The sequence below is a fragment of the Oncorhynchus tshawytscha genome, linkage group LG13 (genome assembly GCF_018296145.1).
Source record: "Oncorhynchus tshawytscha isolate Ot180627B linkage group LG13, Otsh_v2.0, whole genome shotgun sequence".
Classification (NCBI taxonomy): domain Eukaryota; kingdom Metazoa; phylum Chordata; class Actinopteri; order Salmoniformes; family Salmonidae; genus Oncorhynchus; species Oncorhynchus tshawytscha.
The window spans coordinates 47,577,478-47,602,291 of record NC_056441.1 but is presented as its reverse complement, the minus strand read 5'-3'; the positions used below and the strand labels follow the sequence as shown (position 1 = coordinate 47,602,291).

General features: G+C 43.5%; 1 protein-coding gene across 1 annotated transcript; it reads left to right on the top strand.

The window, feature by feature from the left end:
* The first annotated feature begins 3,984 nt into the window (after window positions 1-3,984).
* Window positions 3,985-24,429, top strand: LOC112265046 (cullin-3). Its single transcript, XM_042295803.1, has 16 exons — window positions 3,985-4,243; window positions 6,281-6,478; window positions 13,400-13,513; window positions 13,999-14,159; window positions 15,124-15,238; window positions 15,334-15,562; window positions 15,986-16,131; window positions 16,391-16,567; window positions 17,151-17,321; window positions 17,789-17,896; window positions 18,854-18,978; window positions 19,122-19,218; window positions 19,491-19,625; window positions 19,919-20,105; window positions 23,018-23,163; window positions 23,299-24,429. Exons 1-16 carry the CDS (start codon window positions 4,181-4,183, stop codon window positions 23,428-23,430), a joined length of 2,304 nt encoding a protein of 767 aa, XP_042151737.1. The 5' UTR covers window positions 3,985-4,180; the 3' UTR covers window positions 23,431-24,429.
* The last annotated feature ends 385 nt before the right edge of the window (window positions 24,430-24,814 follow it).

Genomic DNA, 24,814 nt, shown 5'->3' with positions numbered 1-24,814 from the left:
CTGACTCTCGGGCTTCCATCCGCTCTGCCGTGCTAGCTCCTCATAATGCCGCCTCTCTGCTTTTGCTGCCTCCAGCTCGGCTTTGGGGCGACAATAATCTCCAGGCTCATTCCAGGGTCCTTTACCGTCCAATTCCTCCTCCCATGTCCATATCTCCAGGTGGTGCAACCTCTCCCACTGTAGCTGCTGCTGCTCCTGCTGCTGCTGCTCCTGCTGCTGCTGCTCCTGCTGCTGCTGCTCCTGCTGCTGCTGCTCCTGCTGCTGCTGCTCCTGCTGCTGCTGCCTCTGTTGCCTCTTCTCCTGTTGCTCCTTTGGGCGGCTACACTCCCCTGGTTTAGCCCAGGGTCCTCTCCCGTCGAAGATCTCCTCCCATGACCAGAAATCCTTGGTGAGCATCTCCTTTTTCGGCTGCTCCTGCCTGTTGACACGCCGCTTGGTCCGTTGGTGGTGGGTGATTCTGTAACGGTTTTCTAGTGGTGATGAAGGAGAGTCGGACCAAACTGCAGCGTGTCGATTGCGATCCATGTTTAATATAACAAAGAAACACGAACTTACAAAAAACAATAAACGAAACCGAAACAGCCTATCTGGTGCAAACTAACAACGAGTACACATAGGACACTAAGGACAATCACCCACGACAAACTCAAAGAATATGGCTGCCTAAATATGGTTCCCAATCAGAGACAACGATAAGCACCTGCCTCTGATTGAGAACCACTCCAGACAGCCATAGACCTTGCTAGACAACCCACTAAGCTACAATCCCAATACCACCACCAAAACCCCAAGACAAACACACCACAATTACAAAAACCCCATGCCACACCCTGGCCTGACCAAATACATAAAGATAAACACAAAATACTTTGACCAGGGCGTGACAGAGGGTTTGGCTGGCAGGGATGTCCTTGTCCCATCGCACACTAGTGACTCTGGTGTCGGGCCAGGCGCAGTGCACGCTGACATGGTCGCAAGGTGCACAATGTTTCCTCCGAAACATTGGTGCGGCTGGCTTCTGGGTTAAGTGGGCATTGTGTCAAGAAGCAGTGCGGCTTGGTTGGGTTGTGTTTTGGAGGACGCATGGCTCTCGACCTTCGCCTCTCCCAAGTCTGTACGGGCATTGCAGCGATGAGACAAGACTGTAACTACCATGAAATTGGGGAGAAAAAGGGGGTAAAAGTAATCAAATTGAATATTTTTAAGTAAAGTATAAATATATAAATAGCCCACACTTCAGATGAGACCACTTAACTAAGGATTAGTAAATGGTTTATAAGGATATATATATATATTATATATATATATATTAAACAAATCATTATTAAATACTTTAAAAGTTGTTTATAAATGTGTGAATAACTATGTAACTAACATTTACAAAATGTGGGAGTAATGATTAATAAATGATGAAGAAACTATTTACTAATCTATTATAAATGCTTTATAACGTGAATTTATTATAAAGTGTTACCCTTAATTGTTACCCTTAATTGTTACCCCCAAATGAATGAACAAGACATACCACACAAGGTCTCTTCACAGTCCCAAGTCCAGAACAGACTATGGGAGGCACACAGTACTACATAGAGCCATGACTACATGAAACTCTATTCCACATCAAGTAACTGACGCAAGCAGTAAAATTAGATTTAAAAAACAGATTAAAAAAACACCTTATGGAACAGCGGTGACTGTGAAGCAACACATAGATTGGCACAGACACGTGCATACACACACACGATAATGTAACGGATGTGACACGGCTAGCTTAGTTAGCGGTGCGCGCTAAATAGCGTTTCAATCGGTGACTTGCTCTGCGACCTTGAAGTAGTAGTTCCCCTTGCTCTGCAAGGGCTGCGGCTTTTGTGGAGCGATGGGTAACGATGCTTCGGTAGGTGACTGTTGTTGATGTGTGCAGAGGGTCCCTGGTTCGTGCCCGGGTATGGGTGAGGGGGCGGTCTAAAGTTATACTGTTACATTGGTGCCGTGACCTGGATCACTGGTTGCTGCGGAAAAAGGAGGAGGTCAAAAGGGGGGTGAGTTTAACGGATGTGAAACGGCTAGTTTAGTTAGCGGTGCGCGCTAAATAGCGTTTCAATCGGTTACATCACTTGCTCTGAGACCTTGAAGTAGTAGTTCCCCTTGCTCTGCAAGGGCCATGGCTTTTGTGGAGTGATGGGTAACGATGCTTCGGTGGGTGACTGTTGTTGATGTGTGCAGAGGGTCCCTGGTACGCGCCCGGGTATGGGTGAGAGGACGGTCTAAAGTTATACTGTTACAATAACATACGCACTATACATACACATGGATTTAGTACTGTAGATATGTGGTAGTGGTGGAGTAGGGGTAGGAGGGCACACCGTGTGTTGTAAAATCTGTGAATGTATTGTAATGTTTTTAAAATTGTATAAACTGCCTTAATTTTGCTGGACCCCAGGAAGAGTAGCTGCTGCTTTGGCAGGAACTAATGGGGATTCATAATCAATACAAATACAAAAATACAAATTGATATTGAGTTAGAAATGGCTGCATTAGGACCTTTAAATCTCTTAAAGCCATGCAGTATGATGGCCATGTTAGATTATAGAAGGGGAATTACTTCACAAATCATTTGTTAAAGTTGTTTCACTTGTCAATGTGCATTACATTTGTATTGAATGCAGGTCAAACAAAGTATATATTGTTTTCTAGAGCACACAAAAATAATTCTAATGATTTAAGCATAATGGTGCCCACATTGCTTACAAATATCTGGGCATTTAAAAAGCATATTGGCGAGTTAACTAAGTAGTTGAGAATAAAAATGCTATTTTTCTAAAGAAATACAGTGCCTTCAGAAAGTATTCACACCCTCTAGCTTTTTCCACAATTTGTTGTGTTACAAAGGGATTCAAATGTATTGTATTGTCATTTTTGGTCAACGATCTACACAAAATACCTTGTAATGTCAAAGTGGAAGAAAAAAATCGAACATTTATACAAATAGACTGGACGCTCTGGCTGATGAGTAGGGTTGTTCCGAGCGTTCTGACCACACAATGGCAGTCAAGCACCCAAGCTAACTGACTAACGTTGGCTAGTTTGCTAGCTACTTCCAGACACAACTGAGAGAACACCTCACTCTGACCATTTTACTCGCCCTGGCAGAACTGGTTAGGCTGTTTTCATGTTATCCAGAGCTTTGGTGACTGTAACTGTGCTGCTGGCAACAATTTAAATACGCATTTTTGCAGACGTTTACCGACACCGGCCATATTCAACAGATGTTGAGCGTTTGTAAATGCATCAGTTAATTCTGCTCACTGGCACACTCGGAGTGGCACACTCTGAAATCGGAGTAGATAGCCAGAGCGAATTTACGAACGCGCCCATATATTTACCTCATAATAATGGCTGACTGTAGTTAAAATCTCATGTAAGGTGATCAACAGTTTTGGAACTAAGCTTGCCATCTTTATATCTGGATAGAACTCTGGTGTGATATAGTCTGCATTTGACTAATGATATATATTGAGAGGGTGGTGGTACATGGCTACTCCACGAAGGCCAAGTGATGTCCAATGCAGACATCCAAGGGCAGAGCCCAAATCATTTCTAGTAAGCCGGGATGGAGTGGTTGGTACGCTATAAAAACAATTAAGCATTTGTATTTGTGAAATATGAATATATGAATATGAAATAGCCTACCTAATATTTTTACCTATTTGATAAGTCTATCATATAAGTTCATTCTGTAGCTCAGCATTTTAGAAATGGATGAAGGGCAGTCCCAATTTGAGACACAAAACTAGCTTAATACGAAGGGGGGGAAAAGTAGGTACTAAGTCGGTTTGGATGAAAGCGTCTGCTAAATGGCATAGCTATGTTGTAGTATAAAGCCCTATGGAATTTATTGACCAACACATTTAATTAATCAGAAAAGTACAACCTCCAGCCCAATACCCTTAGTCTCGCGTGAGTTGCAGCGTGTGAGCTCTGCGCAGTGAGAACTGTAGCTAGGTTGTCCGCCATTGCTGTGTGGGGAGATCTACGTTAGAGCAACATTGACATTTGGTTGTCAACAACCAATTACGGACCAGCGAGGAAGGTCTAGTGGAAGCTGTTCCACAAGTATACTTCCCTGTACCTAACCAGATCACATTTTCATGTAAATACAGAACACACAGACGAAGTAACCATGTCCAATCTGAGCAAAGGCGGCACCAAAAAGGACACCAAGATGAGAATACGAGCCTTTCCTGTAAGTACACACCGCTGATAGGACCTGTCCCTGCCAGCAGGCGGTGACTGGACCGCCGAGGGTCGAGTAACTAGCTAGCTTGGGAGTGCAGTTTGCAAGGCCGGTCTTTCAGTAAACAAAGTAACGTTAGCTAGCTGCCCCCTACTAGAGGTTATGGATAGCTGCTTGCTAGCTCATATACTGTTAGCTACCTACCAAATCTTAGCTAGCTAGTAAGGCTACTGTTGAATTATTAATTAACATTAGCTAGATAACGTTACTGTACACACTTTAGCCGGAGGAAGAAAAAAATATTGCTAGCTATCTAACTTTAGCTAGTTAACATTAAGTAAATATTTGGCGTCGTAGCTTTGTTTGTGGCCTCATGACTTGTTGTATTTAGTCAATTCAGAAACTGGTGGGTTGGAGAGTATTGTTGTGTAACGTTATTTTGCATGACATGGTTTGTTGAATCACGTTTTTGTTACATTCCAATTAAACATTGATACCCCAATTAACTTTAACTGCTAGATAACTTGATAACTTTAGCTAACATTTTGCATCGACTGTAATAGCCAGTTAGTTACTTTCTGTCAAGTAGCTAGTCTAAGTTTCATTGGGAAACCGTTTGCTGATAGGTTAATGGACGAAAGCTATTGGATGAAATCAGTAACCAGAAGATAAGTATTCATGTCTTTTAAAGGAAAACTACATTTTTTTCCCTCCCCACTTTTGTGATTATGATCATGTCTCATCGTCAGCCTGCAGGCGCCTGGCCTGCCACAAGGAGTCGCTAGAGTGCGGTGAGCCAAGTAAAGTCCCGCCCGACCAAACCCTCCCGTAACCCGGACGACGCTGGCTCAATTGTGCACTGCCCAATCAGACTCCTGGTCACGGCCGGTAATGACACATCCTGGGATCGAACCCCAGCCTGTAGTAACGCCACAACACTGTGATGCAGTGCCTTAGACCGCTGCGCCACTCGGGAGGCCCAGTATTCAGTTCTGATGGAAGTGCCTCCGCTGAATCCTCAATGATCCCCTAGCTCTCAGCAGTTGCCGTCGCCCACGGTTGGCTCTGTGAACTACAATTCTGACGCTGTGTTTTCAAGTTTAAAAGCGTAAATAATCATCGCTTGCAAAAAGGTTTTCGAAACATATGCCCCTTATTTCTCGCTGATATGAAATATCTTTTAGATAAAAAAAGCAGATTTGCACAGATCCATACGTTGTGTGTGCCTCCAGTTGATGGACTACACTTCAACCCCATTGTGTCAGGATGTGGATGGTGCCATATCCAAACACCTTGTTATGCATCTTTCGGCCAGCCTCACTTTGGAGAGCCTCCAGGTTTAACAGGCCATGGTTGAGCGTGACAACCAAAGGGGACAATGGATTTATATCAAGCTGTGAATATGGCATGTTTAGCTGAGTGTGATGGTTGGCTGCAGTGCCATTTACTGTCTGTCCAGTTAAAAGGAGAAGTTAGGGGAATGGGAAATGTTACGAGACACAGTTAGAGGTGGTCGTGAGCAATATGATATGGGAAATATGAAACGCTTTCATTCATGTTATGGTCTGTTTGAAACCTTATTGGGAATATTATCATGATATTGCAGTACAATTATTATTTTTTGTTCATCACAAGGAACACAAATAGGGGCACACCTACTCGGTTTCCCTTAAAGTGATTTATTTTAGACACGTTTACATAAGGTCAAAAGTCGGAATATAAATCATGTATTTTCTGGAGAAGGGGTTCTTTTCTCAATGTTACACTCAAACTGTTAGATATTGCATCATAGTACAGGCTACTCTTTAAATCAGTAGGGATTTTTGGGTTGCGGAAGTGCAGCAAGTGTAGACTTGTTTCTCTCACCTAAAGAAGTAAGCTAGCCTAGCAGGAGACTGATAGACATTGTGTGCATAGCCACAATTTTTATCAAGCTGCTTTGTTCCAGTTCTCCCTCAAACGAGGGAGCCAACGATCCCTGAAACGTTGACCTGTCAGTCCGTTTCTCTGTTCTCCTCTCACTCTTACTTCCTTTGTCCGCTGCAGATGACGATGGACGAAAAGTATGTCAACAACATCTGGGACCTTCTGAAGAATGCCATCCAGGAGATCCAGAGGAAGAACAACAGCGGGCTGAGCTTTGAGGAGCTCTACAGGAATGCCTACACCATGGTGCTGCACAAACACGGCGAGAAGCTCTACACGGGCCTCCGGGAGGTGGTCACCGAGCACCTCATCAACAAAGTAAGGCCAATGAACTAGAGTTCGACCGATTAATCTGAATGGCCGATTAATTAGGGCCAATTTTAAGTTTTCATAACAATCGGAAATCGTTATTTTTGGAAACCGATTTTGCAGATGAAAAAAAATGAATACTTTTTTTACTACACCTTTATTTAATCTTTATTTAACTAGGCAAGTCAGTTAAGAACACATTCTTATTGTCAATGACGGCCTAGGAACGGTGGGTTAACTGCCTCGTTCAGGGGCAGAACGACAGATTTTCACCGTGTCAGCTCGGGGGATCCAATTAACTAGTCCAACGCAATAACGACCTGCCTCTCTCTTGTTACACTCCACAAGGAGGCTGCCTGTTACGCGAATGCAGTAAACCAAGGTAAACTTAACTTATAAAAAACGATCAATCATAATCACTAGTTAACTACACATGGTTGATGATATTATCTAGCGTGTCCTGCGTTGCATATAATCTGACTGAGCATACAAGTATCTAAGTATCTGACTGAGCGGTGGTAGGCAGAAGCAGGCGCGTAAACATTCATTCAAACAGCACTTTCGTGCGTTTTGCCAGCAGCTCTTCGTTGTGCGCCAAGCATTGCGCTGTTTATCAACTCCCGAGATGAGGCTGGTGTAACCGAAGTGAAATGGCTGTCTAGTTAGCGCACGCTAATAGTGTTTTAAACGTCACTCGCTCTGAGCCTGTGGTTGTTTCCCTTGCTCTGCATGGGTAACGCTGCTTCGAGGGTGGCTGTCGTTGTGTTCCTGGTTCGAGCCCAGGGAGGAGCGAGGAGAGGGACGGAAGCTATACTGTTACACTGGCAATACTAAAGTGCCTATAAGAACATCCAATAGTCAAAGGTTAATGAAATACAAATGGTATAGAGGGAAATAGTCCTATAATTCCAATAATAACTACAACCTAAAACGTCTTACCTGGGAATATTGAAGACTCGTGTTAAAAGGAACCACCAGCTTTCATATGTTCTCATGTTCTGAGCAAGGAACTGAAATGTTAGCTTTCTTACATAGCACATATTGCACTTTTACTTCTCCAGCACTTTGTTGAACATTTTCATTATTTATTTGAGGCTAAATTGAATTTATTGATGTATTATATTAAGTTAAAATAAGTGTTCATTCAGTATTGTTGTAATTGTCATTATTACAAATAAATAAAATACAAAAATTGGCCGACTAATCGACATCGGCTTTTCTGGTCCTCCAATAACCGGTATCAGTATCGGCGTTGAAAAATCATAATCGGTCGACCTCTACAATGAACGCATGGTGGTAGATTAATGTGTTCATCCCAGCGCAGGACAGGATGTTGATTCAGTACTGGGTGCTGTTTATTAGGGCATGCGATGGGAAAACGTTTTAAAACATTTTGCAACAGACAATGAAAAAAAGTTTCTTATTGGACGAGTCCAGGTAGTCCCTCCCTGTTTCAACCAGTTTTCTTTCTTTTGGTGCCTCATGAACACGACCTGGGTCTGGATTAACGTCCCCTTTGCTGGATTTGTGCTGGTGTGTGGTAATAATCACCCTTGTAAAATCACTGGCAGGTCTTTAGCGTATTTTCCGTCAGTACATTTGCAGGATCTCTGGAGTCTGAGAATAGCCACTGAGCTTAACCACAAGAGGTTACTCAGCTTGACCACAAAATCATTTTAATTGTTGAAAAGCAAGGAAACAAATCTTGTGAAAGCCTGTCACATGAATCCAGGTCATATTAAATTAAAGGCTGATTTGGCCTGTTCAGTGTTGGGCCTGTTTGGTATGCTGACAGCATGATGAAATGGAGCGCTCATTAAACCTTTTACTGTGGAAAAGCTCCAGGGATCTGTTTGACTATGGCTGGATGCCGCGGACTTGCAAAACATGAGTTGCTCCCGTTCATTCATCAGCCTTGTATTTAGTAGTTGAAAATTACATGAGTAAAGTTAGCCCAATTCCTCTCCACTAGGGTCCATAGGCATCTGACTGGAGATTTGAAGGCCCTCTTTCAGTAATAGCACAAACACAGTCCTGATCTTTGACAAGCTCGGCTGATTGAAAAAACCTCCTGTTTTGGAGAGGATTTGTATTTTTGGTTTTGTTCTGTCCAGTCGTGTAGGTACTAGAAAGCAGATCAATCTGCCTTTTGGTACTTTAATCAGTGATTGTGATAGCCTTTATTTTATTTTTGTGTACTTTTTACCCCTTTTTCGTGATATCCAATTGGCAGTTACTGTCTTGTCCCATCGCTGCAACTTCTGTACGGAATCGGGAGTGGTGAAGGTCGAGAGCCATGCATCCCCCGAAACACGACCCTGCCAAGCCGCACTGCTTCTTGACAGACTGCTCGCTTAACCCGGAAGCCAGCTGCATCAATGTGTACGTACAACTGGCGACCGACGTCAGCGTGCATGCGCACAGCCCGCCGCAAGGAGTTGCTAGAGCCGCGATGGGACAGGGACATCCCGGCCAGCCAAACGCTCCCCTAACCCGGACGACACAGGGCCAATTGTGCAGCGCCTCATGGGTCTCCTGGTTGCGACACATCCTGGGATTGAACCCAGGTCTGTCGTGATGCCTCAAACACTGCGATACAGTGCCTTAGACCACTGCGTCACAAAGGCAATAGCCTTTGAGGATAGTTTGTGTATCACATGATCCCTATAACATTCCTGTTTAAACCACACGCCATGTAGGCCAACATATTCCACTGAATGAGAAGCAGCATCAGATTATCTCAAAGCCGTGAAGCTATAGCGTCTGCAAACTATTTTGGAAACAATAATTCTGGTCCAACGAAATATCTATGCAGGGCTAGGGCTGTGACGGTCATGATATTTTGTCAGCCGGGTGATTGTCATTCAAATAACTGCCAGTCTCATTGTAATTGATGCAAAAAGTAAATCCACTGATGCAGACCTTTTGGAACATCTACATTTTTTTTGTGTCTAAAATCCATTTAATATAGCCTACAAATTATTTTAGGCATGTCTAAAGAAACATTATGATATGAAGAAGATGTAGCCTATTTCAGAAGAACGAATAGCATATTCTGAGTGGTCCTTATGTTAGGCCCTGATCTGGCTATGGCTGTGGGCTACACTAGTTCATTTAGCATGAAAGATTTGCTTATAATTCCTGTGGCATTATTTTATAGTAAGAACACACAATTGAAAATAACTGAATAAAATGTAAAGGTTATTTTTCATCAAATGATTTGAGGGAGTGAGCATACAGTGGGGCAAAAAAGTATTTAGTCAGCCACCAATTGTGCAAGTTCTCCCACTTAAAAAGATGAGAGGCCTGTAATTTATCATAGGTACACTTCCACTATGACAGACATTGTAGGATTTTTAATGAATTTATTTGCAAATTATGGTGGAAAGTAAGTATTTGGTCACCAACAAACAAGCAAAATTTCTGGCTCTCATGCCTCTTCTTTAAGAGGCTTTCCTGATTTTGTCTTGCATAGTTGAAGTGTACCTATGATGAAAATTACAGGCCTCTCTTGTCTTTTTAAGTGGGAGAACATGCACTATTGGTGGCTGACTAAATACTTTTTTGCCCCACTGTATGCGTCTATTCTGTGTTGAGCAGTTAACAAAGAAACAGGTCCTCCTATATGCTTAATTTATATATTTTTATGCAACTTTAGTTGTGATGCAAACGTTAGGCTATATGTTTTGATTTCTAATACATTCTAAGGCTTCATGGTGTGACAAAGGATGAGTTGGAAAAAGTTGCATGAAAGGGAAGCTCTTCTTTTTCTTGTGCAGGCTGCAAACACTTCATCAGACTCTCGTTCACAATTTGACAAGCACTTGATAATATACTCATGCATTAATTCTAAATTTAATCCGGTCTTTACAAATAGCCTACTAATGTACAGTACCAGTCAAAAGCTTGGACACCTCATTCAAGGGTTTCTTTATTTTTACTATTTTCTACATTGTAGAATAATAGTGAACACATCAACACTATGAAATAACACATGGAAACATGTAGTAACCAAAAAAGTGTTGAACAAATCTAAATATTTGTTATAATTGAGATTCTTCAAAGTTGCCACCCTTTGCCTTTGCTATTTTCAGGTCATTCCGGGGAAGTTGGGTTCAAGTCCGGGCTCTGGCTGGGCCACTCAAGGACATTCAGAGACATGTCCCAAAGCCTCTCCTGCGTTGTGTTGGCTGTGCGCTTAGGGATGTAGTCCTGTTGGAAGGTGAACCTTTACCCCAGTCTGAGGTCCTGAGCAATCTGGAGCAGGTCTTCATCAAGGATCTCTCAGTACTTTGTCCTGTTCATCTTTCCCTTAATCCTGACTCGTCTCCCAGTCCCTGCCGCTGAAAAACATCCCCACAGCATGATTCTGCCACCACCATGCTTCACCGTAGGAATGGTTCCAGGATTCCTCCAGATGTGACGCTTGGCATTCAGGCCAAATTGTTCAATCTTGGTTTCATCAGATCAGAGAATCTTGTTTCTTATTCTCTGAGAAGTGCCTTTTGGCAAACTCCAAGCGGGCTGTCATGTGTCTTCCATCTGGCCACTCTACCATAAAGGCCTGATTTGGTGGAATGCTGCAGAGATGGTTGTCCTTGTGGAAGGGTCTCCCATCTCTAAAGAGGAACTCCGGGGCTCTGTCAGAGTGACCATCGGGTTCTTGGTCACCTCCCTGACCAAGGCCCATCTCCCCCGATTGCTGTTTGGCCGGGAGGCCAGCTCTATGAAGAATCTTGGTGGTTCTAAACTTCTTCCGTTTAAGAATGACGGAGGCCACTGTGTTCATGGGGACCTTAAATGCTGCAGACATTTGTTGGTACTCTTTCCCAGATCTGTGTCACAACACAATCCTGTCTCGTAAGCTCTATGGACAATTCCCTTAACCTCATGGCCTGGTTTGTGCTCTGACATTCATTGTCAACTGTAGGACCTTATATGGACAGGAGTCTGCCTTTCCACCTCATGTCCAATCATTGAATTTACCACAGGCGTACTTCAGTGAAGTTGTAGAAACATCTCAAGGATGATCAATAGAAACAGGATGTACCTGAGCTCAATTATTTTGTGAAAGGTTTTTTGTATTTTTTATTTTACCCCCTTTTCTACCTAATTTTGTGATATCCAATTGGTAGTTACAGTCTTGTCCCATCGCAGCAACTCTCATACAGCCTCGGGAGAGGGGAAGGTCGAGAGCCGTGCGTCCTCCGAAACACAACCAGCCAATCCGCACTGTTTCTAGACACAATTCCTGCTTAATAACCCGGAAGCCAGCTGCACCAATGTGTCGGAGGAAACACCGTATACCTGGCGACCGTGTCAGCGTGCATTGTGCCCGGCCCACCACAAGAGTCGCTAGAGTATGATGGGACAAGGTGGCGCCGGAGGTGAGGGCTGCCGTCTTATCAGATCATAACCAACCATGCTATATTGTTTTTTTGAGTTGTTTGTAACTTGTTTTGTACATAATGTTGCTGCAATCGTCTCTTATGACCAAAAAGCGCTTCTGGACATCAGAACTGCGATTTCTCACCACAAACTGGACAAAGAGTTCTTCTTCAATGAGTCGAACGTCAGGGATATACTACTACAGACACCAAACCTGGCCCAGATCCCCGTGATTCGCTGGAGAAGGAAACTGAGGTTTCGCGGAAAAAGATCAGGGTGCCTTGCGAGGATTAGGCGACGACTGGCCGATCTGCCCTTGTCTTCCGTCCTGCTAGCTAATGTTCAATCGCTGGAAAATAAATGGGACAAGCTGAAAGCACGTACAGTTGAAGTCGGAAGTTTACATACACTTGGAGTCATTAAAACTAGTTTTTCAACCACTCCACAAATGTCTTGTTTAACAAACTGTAGTTTTGGCAAGTCGGTTATGACATCTACACTGTGCATGACACAAGTAATTTTTCCAACAATTGTTTAGACAGATTATTTAACTTAGAACTGTATCACAATTCCAGTAGGTCAGAAGTTGGAAGTATGCTTGCACTAGTATGCATACACTAAGTTGACTGCCTTTTCAAACAGATTGGAAAATTCCAGAAAATGATGTCAAGGCTTTAGAAGCTTCTGATAGGCTTAAAAAATTCTAAAAACCTGTTTTCGCATTTGTCATTGGGGTATTGTGTGTAGATTGATGAGCACATTTAATTTAATCCATTTAATAATAAGACTGTAACGTAACTAATTGTGGAAAATAGGAAGGGGTCTGAATAATTTCCGAATATACTGTACATTTCTCCCAGAAGTTATAAAATTGTTTGACAACCCAGTTTGTAAGCTTTTAAATTATATCAGTCTCAACCGTTTATCTTTTCCAGTGATGAAAACATGGATGTCTCATGGTATGGTGCGGTATGAAAAATGGGTCAACTTCGCTTGATGTTTTGGCATTCGGGTCCAAAAAGTCACCACCTGATCACTTCTACAATTGTTTAAATCAGAAGGGGTGCTGTCAAAAATGTATTGATTTCAACTGAATTTACCCAATATTAACACTGTTGCGCAAATCAAAGTAGGTGCCATTGATGGATTGGGCTTTTTTGTGTTTTGAACATGTTTTTGAAAGTCTTACATTTGGATGATGGTGTTTTAGGCTGAGCGGGTGATTTATAGTGAGCTGAGAGGAGTTCACTTTCCATTGAGATAATGTGTGTGAGTCAGTGTGCTGGGCTCTGTTTCACTAAATGGATGATGATGGCGTCTCTGCCTGGAGTTGATGAGCACAGTGTCCTTTAGAGTCCCATACAGAGAGTGACAGAAACACTCAAAAGAGAGGAGCTTGTGGAGGGAGAGGCTCAGACAGAGCTTGTGTCATGCAGAGAAAGCAAGATGGGCTCAGTATGCTGAGTTATCAGTGTGGTGTGTGTGTGTGTGTAGTATCAAACGAATGCCTCTCTGCCTGACTGTGCTGCTGCTTCAACACAGGTACGGGAAGATGTCCTCAACTCACTAAACAACAACTTCCTCCAAACACTGAACCAAGCCTGGAACGACCACCAGACGGCCATGGTTATGATCAGAGACATCCTCATGTACATGGTGAGTGGCACCACCAGCTACCAGAGTCATGTATTTAGAGAGTTGGGACAACTTTTAGAATGTCGTTTTCATTCTAGACATAGTTACATAGCGTTATTTTAATCCAGTCAGCAGATACATTTTCAAGATTCAACACTAAGTAAAAATGTAAAACTGATGCTATGTTTTGGATCATATGATGTGTTCTGCATCATCACACTTTTAGAAAACATAACTGCTGACATGCACAATTTGTGCTGATCAGACTTGCACACTTCTTAGTTATTTAGGATTTGACTGTATTTCTCAATGCAGTGTCGTCTTGTAACCATCCCTTGGACTGGCAATGCATTGCTGCCTGGCTGCAGGTCTCAAACGCGCTCCGGGGTGAAGTTTCCCTTAAGTACAGATCAGCTTCCTAACCATAACCGTTAGTGGGGTAAATGCAAAACTTACCCAAGATCATCCTTGACTGACAAAACCCCTCTCTTATTCTTGTTTCCCAGGACCGGGTGTACGTGCAGCAGAACAACGTGGAGAATGTCTACAACCTGGGCCTGATCATCTTCAGAGACCAGGTGGTGCGCTACGGCTGCATCCGAGACCACCTCCGACAGACCCTCCTGGACATGATCGCACGAGAGAGGAAGGGCGAGGTGGTGGACAGGTATATGACACCCGTCTATACACAGGCCCCTTTCGACTTAAAAAAAAAATGCACAAACTCCTAGCTTTGTTGAAGAAATTACTGGATAAGTGGAATCACTACAAATGACTGGAAAAGTGAAAGCCATGCGGTGGAATGCTTGTGTTCATCTGTCCAGTCATGTCTACGCATTGACTCTTTCGAGGGAGGGAGGAAGGATGCACTTTGAAGGAATTCGAACAGAGCCACAGTTTCTGAGCTCAAGGATGCAGTGTTTCTCCCGATAAAGAAAACCACAACCCTAATCCATGATTATTTCATTGTGCTCTTTGTTATATTTAAAAAGTTTCTGATAGTATTTGAGCTGACCCATACCTAAAATGCACCCTATACACTGAGTGTACAAAACGTTATGAACACCTTCCTAATATTGAGTTGCATTCCCTTCTGCCCTCAGAACAGCCTCAATTTGTCGGACCATGTACTCTACAACGCGTTGAAAGCGTTCCACAGGAATGTTGACCCCAATGCTTCCCACAGTTGTTAAGTTGGCTGGATGTCCTTTGGGTGGTGGACCATTCCTGATACACCCGGGAAACTATTGAGTGTGAAAAACCCAGCAGCGTTGCAGTTCAAACTCTGAATGGCACACAAACGCAAACCATTTCTCAATTCTCTCAAGGCTTAAAAATCCTTCTTTAACCTCCCCTTCATCTACACTGATTGAAGTGGATTTAATAAGTGACATACGTGATCATAGCTTTCACTCGGATTCACCTGGTCAGTCTATAATATGGTCAGAGCAGGTGTTCCTAATGTTTTCTACATTCAGTGCACTACTTTTGACCACGGTCCATAATAGAATGCAATTTGGGACTCAACTGTACTTGACACACTCTCTCTCTCTCTCTCTCTCTCTCTCTCTCTCTCTCTCTCTCTCTCTCTCTCTCTCTCTCTCTCTCTCTCTCTCTCTCTCTCTCTCTCAGGGAGCGATCAGAAATGCATGCCAGATGTTAATGATCTTAGGCCTTGAAGGAAGGTCGGTTTACGAAGAGGACTTTGAGGCCCCGTTTTTAGAAATGTCTGCAGAGTTCTTCCAGGTTTGTAAGAATCCCCCCCCCATGTTATATACATAATGTGTATGCCCTCTCAATCTCCCAAGGTGCTCCTAACCCCGTGTTGGTTTGTCCTCCAGATGGAAAGTCAAAAGTTTTTGGCAGAGAACAGCGCGAGCGTGTACATAAAGAAAGTGGAGGCACGGATAAACGAGGAGATCGAGCGCGTACTGCACTGCCTGGACAAGACGACGGAGGAGCCCATCGTCAAGGTGGTGGAGCGGGAGCTCATCTCCAAGCACATGAAGACCATCGTGGAAATGGAGAACTCGGGCCTCGTCCACATGCTCAAGAACGGAAAGACAGAGGGTCAGTGTGCCACGCTACTACTACTACTCGAGTCCCAGCTATGGGCCTGCATCCCAAATGGCACCTTATTCCCTATGCATTAAACTACTTTTGATGGGGACGATTAGGCTCTGGTCAAAAGTAGTGCACTATCTAGGGCATAGGGTGACATTTGGGACACATACTGTTTTTTATTTTTTTAATGAAAGGGCTATTTCACCCCGATGTTAAAGTTTGTCAGACGTTTGTGTACCTTTTGCAGAGTTATAGAGGTATTTTGCAGAGTAATAGAGTAATGTACACTGTGTGAATGTGTGTTATCGTGTGCATACTTGTTACCAAATCAATGTCAGCAATTCAATATTTATTGTGAAATATATTCTGTGTCGTGGGTGGTCTTTGGATACTAATGTGTTTGTACCGATGTTGTGTGCGTGAACACAGACCTGGCGTGTATGTATAAGCTCTTTAGCAGAGTGCCAAACGGACTGAAGACGATGTGTGAGTGCATGAGCTCCTACCTCCGCGAGCAGGGCAAGGCGCTGGTGTCAGAGGAGGGCGAGGGCAAAAACCCTGTAGATTACATCCAGGTAACTCACACAGGAAGTGACATCATTGACACGGGGAAGGGGGGGTCTACTAAAGATTGCTCTCTGGCTACGTTCCCATCAAAGATTTAACAATAGTGAAAACTCCAGCGAATACTTTTAAATCTACAACAGGGATGCAATTGCTGTAACTCTCCATATTGACACTAGATGGCAGCGTACACAAGAGCATGTAGTAAGTGCCACTGCTTTCCAATAATAATGTCACATTTTCTTCCTTCCTCTGTTTTGTTATCTACAGGGTCTGTTGGATCTGAAGTCACGTTTCGATCGCTTCCTCCAAGAGTCATTCAACAACGACCGGCTCTTCAAGCAGACCATCGCAGGGGACTTTGAATACTTCCTCAACCTCAACTCGCGCTCTCCCGAGTACCTCTCCTTGTTCATCGACGACAAGCTGAAGAAAGGCGTAAAAGGAGTGGGTGGTTTTCTGATGTAATGGGGGAGGAACGTCCTCCCCTCAGGGCACATAGGCTGCTTCCCTAATGACACCATATTCTCTATATTGTGCACTACTTTTAACCAGAGCCCGATGGCACCATATTCACTACGTAGTTCCCTACTTTTGACCAGGGCCAAGCACCCTGTCATTGTTCCTGAACAACAGCCCGAAAGAATGAAAGCTTGACCTCATCACTAATTTGGAATTATATAAAGTTAGACACACAAATATCATACCTCCAAGACATGCTAACAGGAGGTTGGTATTTTTAGGGGGGTATGATTTTAGTGTGTCTAACTTTCTGACTCATCATTGTTCACAATTCGTTCAGGATTATCTGTAATCATGGTAGCATCCAAATAATGTAGAAGTGTTTGGAAACATGTTCTATGCTGGAGTACAGAGCCAAAACAACAACAAATGCCACTGTCCCAATACTTTTGGAGCTCACTGTATAAGGAGTTCAATATTTGATTAAATGAGTGCTTGAAATGTAATCATTTAAAGTGTGTGTGTGTGATTGTGTAGCGCTCACTTTCCTCTCGTCCTCTGTGTGTAGTTGACGGAGCAGGAGGTGGAGTCGATCCTGGACAAGGCCATGGTGCTCTTCAGGTTCATGCAGGAGAAGGATGTGTTTGAGCGGTACTACAAACAGCACCTGGCCAGGAGGCTGCTCACCAATAAGAGCGTCTCCGATGACTCGGAGAAGAACATGATCTCTAAGCTCAAGGTGAAGAGACTGAGGAAGAACAGTAGCTATATATCTTAAGATCTTCCATCCATTCATACATTCTTTTTTTCCCCTTCAGATATATTGTAGCACCTTTAATACCTAAGTGCGACCTTGTGTTCAAATACTATTTCAAATCTTTCATATACTTCGAGCATTTGCTTTAGCCTGTTTGGGGTGCCATGTAGGCGGGGTTTGCACTTTTGGTGCTTTTTGATTTGGTTCAATAGCAACAGGCAACCTCAAGCTAGCAAAGCTAAAGTAGTTGAAATCATTTGAAATTGTATTTTGATCCCAGGTCTGGTACAATACATTTTTAACTTGAACTGCAGAGAGACTGTGTTGAACCTCAGCTCAGCTGAGTGCAGAGTCTGTGTGAAAGAAACGGATAGCGCGAGTGAAGTGTTGTTTAATAGATCTGTCTCATCCTGTATCTTTCTCACTCTTTCTCTGGTTCCCCTGGCCAGACGGAGTGCGGTTGCCAGTTCACCTCTAAATTGGAAGGCATGTTCCGGGACATGAGCATCTCAAACACAACCATGGACGAGTTCCGCCAACACCTACAGTCAACGGCGGTGAGACACCCACTCCCAGAACCAGTCCAGTGTTGGTTCTGGGGAACATAGCTCGCCAGCTTGTAGTCCTAAAAAAACAGAAATTAGTTACTTCTGGTTTGTTCAGCCATTCCTATGGAGAAAGAAAAGGCTTAGTAGATATTATATGTTTTATTCTATGATATAATATTAGTCCGTTAACATTACCTTTATGAATTATTTTACCCCCTTTTCTCCCCAATTTCGTGGTATCCAATTGTTAGTAGTTACTATCTTGTCTCATCTCTACAACTCCCATACTGGCTCGGGAGAGACAAAGGTCGAAAGCCATGCGCCCTCTGAAACACAACCCAACCAAGCCGCACTGCTTCTTAACACAGCGCGCATCCAACCCGGAAGCCAGCCACACCAATGTGTCGGAGGAAACACTGTGCACCTGGCGACCTGGTTAGCGTGCACTGCGCCCGGCCCGCCACAGGAGTCGCTAGTGCACGATGAGACAAGGATATCCCTACCGACCTAACCCGGACGACGCTAGGCCAATTGTGCGTCGCCCCATGGACCTCCCGGTCGCGGCCGGCTACAACAGAGCCTGGGCTCGAACCCAGAGTCTCTGGTGGCACAGCGAGCACTGACCTTTGTGAATTATGAAGCCTTATGTGCTTTTTTTATTACATAAATGCTTAAACATTCATAAAATGTGACGTTAGCTGATGAGTAGCTCATAGAACAAAACGTAGAATTTCTAAGCCTGTGTTTACCACAGACCTTATTTTTGGCTTTTATCAAAAAACCCTACAACAACTCCATTCATTTTCCCACAAGCTTTGAACCATGGCAGAGTTGGTGCCTATAAAAAGACGCCATTACTATTGCTCTCTATTTAACCTAGCCATTATCTCTCTCAAAAGCGAAGAGCACATCTTGTGAAGCTTTTGATACCTCAGTGGAAGACGTAGATCTAACTTTCATCCCCAGGTGTCGTTGGGCGGAGTTGATCTCACAGTGAGGGTCTTGACGACAGGTTACTGGCCAACGCAGTCCGCCACGCCCAAATGTAATATCCCCCCTTCGCCTCGACATGCATTTGAAGTCTTTAGAAGGTTTGTCTCTCATTTACTTTGAATAGCAGAGGCCATATATTCTCTGCTGCAGGTTGTGGAAGCGGGGCGCTGTCCATTTGTTTGTCTGTATTTATCTTTAATGCTGTAGTGTGTGACTGTCCCCTCTGGCTCTGCGGCCATAGGTTTTATCTGGCCAAGCACAGCGGCAGGCAGCTTACGTTACAGCATCACATGGGCTCTGCAGACCTCAATGCCACCTTCTACGGCCCAATCAAAAAGGTATGCAGGGGACAGCCTTTGCCTGGCTGACAGACTGATGCATGCACACACACCAGTAATGTCAACATCAGGCCTTGATAACAGCAGGTGCATCAAGGCTGTACTTTTCTTTTTGGGATGGGATGAACAGGGATGTGTGGGGGGGTGGGGTTAAACTAACATTTCACACATTTGTGTATATATAAGCATGACATAGTCATTGATGATACCTCCTTTGTGACTGAGTTACCTGAAGGTGGCCGGTGGTGACCTCTCATTTTCTCTCCCCCCAGGAGGATGGCTCAGAGGTGGGGGTGGGCGGCGCCCAGGTAACAGGCTCCAACACCAGGAAGCACATACTGCAGGTGTCCACCTTCCAGATGACAATACTAATGCTCTTCAACAACCGGGAGAAGTCCATGTTTGAGGTACAGCCGCTAATTGAATGCGTAGAACATCACTGAATAAAGTCAAGTTTAGGGGGGGGGGTGTATTTGGGCAATGTGATGTCTTTATTATATGTGCATGATGTTGATATTTGTGGTCTGGCAATGTCTTTCCCCGAGAGGATAAAATTATATTGAATTGAAAAAGTTACTTGTTTCTCTATAAACAGAATGTATTATTTGGTTTCAGTATAATGCAGTCATGGATCAAAGGATCCCTCTGCCTCATATCCCTCTCTCCTCTTTGTCCCTATCGCTCGCTCACTGCTCTGTAGGAGATCCAGCAGGAGACAGACATCCCGGAGAGGGAGCTGGTGCGTGCGCTGCAGTCACTGGCCTGCGGGAAGCCCACCCAACGCGTCCTCACCAAGGAGCCCAAGTCCAAGGAGATCGAGAACGGCCACATGTTCACCGTTAATGACCAGTTCACCTCCAAGCTGCATCGCGTCAAGATCCAGACAGGTAACAACCATATAGACCATTCTTGTGGAACACAGATTCAAAGATCTAAGCCATGCATAACCGAAATGGCACAAAAACAACCAAGATTTATTTTGTTTCAACTTTGCTTTCTGAAACATTGCGTTGTGACTTTGAACTGTATGCACAGTGCATTCAGGAAGTTCAAACCCCTCGACTTTTTCCACATTTCATTCTAAAATGTATTAAATTAAGTGTTTTCCTCATCAATCTTCACACAATACCCCATAATGACAAAGCAAAAACAGGTTTGGATTTTTTGCAAATGTATAATAATTAAAACGTTAAAAAAATAAACGTATTTACATAAGTATTCAGACCCTTTGCTATGAGACTCAAAATTGAGTTCAGGTGAATCCTGTTTCCATTGGTCATCCTTGAGATGTTTCTACAACTTGATTGGAGTTTTCCTGTGGTAAATTCAATTGATTGGAAATGATTTCGTAAGGCACACACCTGTCTATATAAGGTCCAACAGTTGATAGTGCATGTCAGAGTAAAAACCAAGCTGTGAGGTTGAAGGAATTGTCTGTAGAGCTCCGAGACAAGATTGTGTCGAGGCACAGAACATTTTTGCAGCATTAAAGGTCTGCAAGAACACAGTGGTGTCCATCATTCTTAAATGAAAGAAGTTTAGAACCACCAAGATTCTTCCTAGAGCTGGGTAACCGCCTAAACTGAACAATCGGGAGAGAAGGTCAGGGAGGTGACCAAGAACTCGATGCCCACTCTGACAGAGACCCAGAGTTCCTTTGTGGAAATGGTTGTCCTTATGGAAGGTTCTCCCATCTCTGCAGCTCTCCACCAATCAGGCCTTTTATGGTAGAGTGGGCGGACAGAAGCCACTCCTCAGTAAAAGGCTTGGAGTTTGCCAAAAGGCACCTAAAAGGACCCAGACCATGAGAAACAAGATTATCTGGTCTGATGAAACCAAGATTGAACTGAATGCCAGGCGTCACATTTGGAGGAAACCTGGCACCATTCCTACGGTGAAGCATGGTGGCAGCATCCTGCTGTGGGGATGTTTTTCAGCTGCAGGGACTGGGAGACTAGTCAGGGTTGAGGGAAAGATGAACGAGCAAAGATCCTTGATGAAAACCTGCTCCAGAGCGCTCAGGAAACTCAGATTGGGGCAAAAGTTCACCTTCCAACAGGACAACGACCGTAAGCACACAGCCAAGACGATGCAGAAGTGGCTTTGGGACAAGTCTCTGAATGTCCTTATGGCCCAGCCAGAGCCTGGACTTGAACCCTCTGAACATCTCTGGAGAGACTTGAAAATAGCTGTGCAGCTACGCTCTCCATCCAACCTGACAGAGCTTGAGATCAGCAGAGACGAATGGCAGAAACTCCCCAAATACAGGTGTGCCAGGCTTGTAGCATCATACCCAAGAAGACTTGAGGCTGTAATCACTGCCAAAGGTGCTTCAACAAAGTATGTAAATGTGATAGTGTTTTTTTATTTTGATACGTTTAAAAAATGTATATATATTTAAAATATATTATTATGGGGTATTGTGTGTAGATTGAGTGGGACACAATAAAAAAAAAAAAAAAATTTAGAAAAAGGCTGTAACCTAACAAAATGTGGAAAAAGTAAAGGGGTCTGAATACTTTCCCGAATGCATTGTATACACCAACCTTCTAAGGGTCATTCTACCCACATAACTATAATGAGTTTATATGATTCTACCTCTGATACACTACATGACTAAAAGTATGTGGACACCTGCTCGTTGAACATCTCATTCCAAAATCATGGGCATCAATATGGAGTTGGTCCCCCTTTTGTTGCTATAACAGGCTTTCCACTAGATATTGGAACATTGCTGTGGAGACATGTTTGTGTTCCAATTCATCCCAAAGGTATTCGATGGGGTTGAGGTCCGAGCTCTGTGCAGGCCAGTCAAGTTCTTCTACACTGATCTTGACAAACCATTTCTATATGGACCTTGCTTTGTGCACGGGGCATTGTCATGCTGAAACAGGAAAGGGCCTTCCCCAAACTGTTGGAAGTACAGAATCGTCTAGAATGTCATTGTATGCTATAGCGTTAAGATGTCCCTTTACTGGAACTAATGGGCCTAGCCCAAACCATGAACAACAGCCACAGACCATTATTCCTCCTCCGCCAAACTTTACAGTTGGCACTATGCATTCATCGAGGTAGCGTTCTCCTGGCGTCCGTCAGACTGCCAGATGGTGAAGCGTGACTCATTACTCTAGAGAACGAGTTTCCACTGCTCCAGAGTCCAATAGCGGTGAGCTTTACACCACTCCAGCTGACGCATGGTGATTTTAGGATGGTGTGCGGCTGCTTGGCCATGGAAACCCATTTCATGAAGCTCCCGACAAACAGTTATTGTGCTGACGTTGCTTCCAGAGGCAGTTTGGAACTCAGTAGTGAGTGTTGCATCTGAGGACAGACTACTTTTACGCGCTTCAGCACTCGCCGGTCCCGTTCTGTGAGCTTGTGTGGTCTACCACTTTGTGTCTGAGTCGTTGTTGCTCCTAGATGTTTCCAATTTACAATAAAAGCACTTACAGTTTGACCGGGGTAGTTCTAGCAGGGTAGAAATTTGAACTGACTTGTTGGAAAGGTGGCATCCTATGACGGTGCCAAGATGAAAGTCACTAAGTTCTTCAGTAAGGTCATTCTGAGACCAATGTTTGTCTATGAAGATTGCATGGCTCTGTGCTCCATTTTATACACCTGTCAGCAACAGGTATGGCTGAAATAGCTGAATCCACTAATTTGAAGGAGAGTCCACATACTTTTGTATAGTGTAGTGGAAAAACCCCACTGACCTGTGTAGCTTGTATTATATATTATTGTGCATGTAGCCGTCATGTGGTTCCCAGCTGAAACAAGTTTTCCTTTTGTTGGCCACTAGTCGCCGCTAAGCAAGGAGAGTCGGACCCGGAGAGGAAGGAGACGCGGCAGAAAGTGGACGACGACAGGAAGCACGAGATTGAGGCGGCCATCGTCCGCATCATGAAGTCTAGAAAGAAGATGCAGCATAACGTACTAGTAGCAGAGGTGAGTGGAATACAGTGTATGAAGATTGAGGTGTTTCGGGTACACCTGGTTGTACCTGTTAGTATTTAATTAACGTCAGTAATTAGATGTGAGATCTGGTTCTGATTTGTGTCTGTGTTTGTATCATCTCTCTAGGTCACCCAGCAGCTGCGATCGCGATTCCTCCCCAGTCCTGTAGTCATCAAGAAGCGCATTGAAGGACTCATTGAGCGGGAATATTTGGCGCGGACACCAGAGGATCGCAAAGTGTACACTTATGTAGCATAAAGGCCTGAATTCCATGAAACCTGACACAAAAAGAAACGATACCTTTTTTTCTGGGACGGGTTATGCGTATGAATTTGAAAGTTTGTCTCGTACTGGGAAACACTGGGAAGCTTACTTTTCTTCCATTGAAAAAATTGCAGTTAAAAAGACAGTTTTTCTTCATATCTTTTAGATTTCTTCTGCAGAGAAGAGCTAAATGGAAGGATTGGATCTCGCTTTGTTACAGTTTCATGTTCCTAATGTGGCCTTGGGAAGAATTGGGGGGAGAGTGTGAATGCATCGAGTGTACGGCATTCAAACCCAATATAAAAAAGAAAAGAAAACGAGCATTAAAAAAATTATACAAAACATATACCAAGCAAATGTGGGTTGGCTACACGAAGACCAAGAAAATTTGACATTTCTCACGTTTTTTAAATGTTGATGTAAATGTATTATGTTTGTTTTTTCGTGGCATCATGCTGGTTGTACAGGTTGTTAGACACTATTGGCCTTTTTTCCCTCTAGGGTTTTAATCAGAGAAGAGGAAGACATGGATGTAGTGGCTGGTTTGCAGAAAACAGGAGCAGTTGCTTTGATAGCATGTTTTGTCTTATGGAGTGGTGGGAGAAGTCACATGCCCTATTCAAGGTGGGGGGTTTTTCATATTTTTTTTCTTCAATGGGGCCTATTGTAAAATTGGATCATCAGCCCAGAAAATATTTATCCTTGGAATTGTAGGTTCCTCCCTATGCAGATCACAAGGGGGAAGTACATTTTTTTTCTTTGCTGCATTTCAATTGGAACCAATTTAGCACCATGTTTTAATGTGTATAAATTGTAAAATAATTATTGTACTCACTAAAGTGGACTGTACAGGGCCTAGTTTATCATATTAAATGTAGAAAAAGAAAATGTACATCGAAGGGAATTTTGCCTCCCTGTTTTACGACTCTGTGCCTTGTGTATTCCTCTCCGAGAGCAGAGAGAAAGCCACAGTAAATTGTACGGTAAAATACAGTATCTGCGCCTCTGAACATAATTAAAGTGTAATGCATAGAGGGAACCACAGTCAAACTGTTAAGCATCTAAGAAGAGGAACTCAAAATAACTATTTGGATTGCTTTCAAACAGTGGTAGCCAACTTTGAGTCACTGCATTTGCTTTAGAACAATGTTTCTTGCGGAATCACCTTCAAGTGTATTTTATTTCTCAGTGTGCAATGAAATTGTTTAAGGCTACAGCAGGCCACTTTACATGGGTTCAATGGATGAATATGCATCTCACTAATACAGCTGCTATGACAATTTAATGTTGATTATTAGAAAATAACATGTGAAAGGTGATTGGTCTCCAATGTTCCAGAATGTCTACCACAGAACTAAAACCACTGTTCTATGAATGT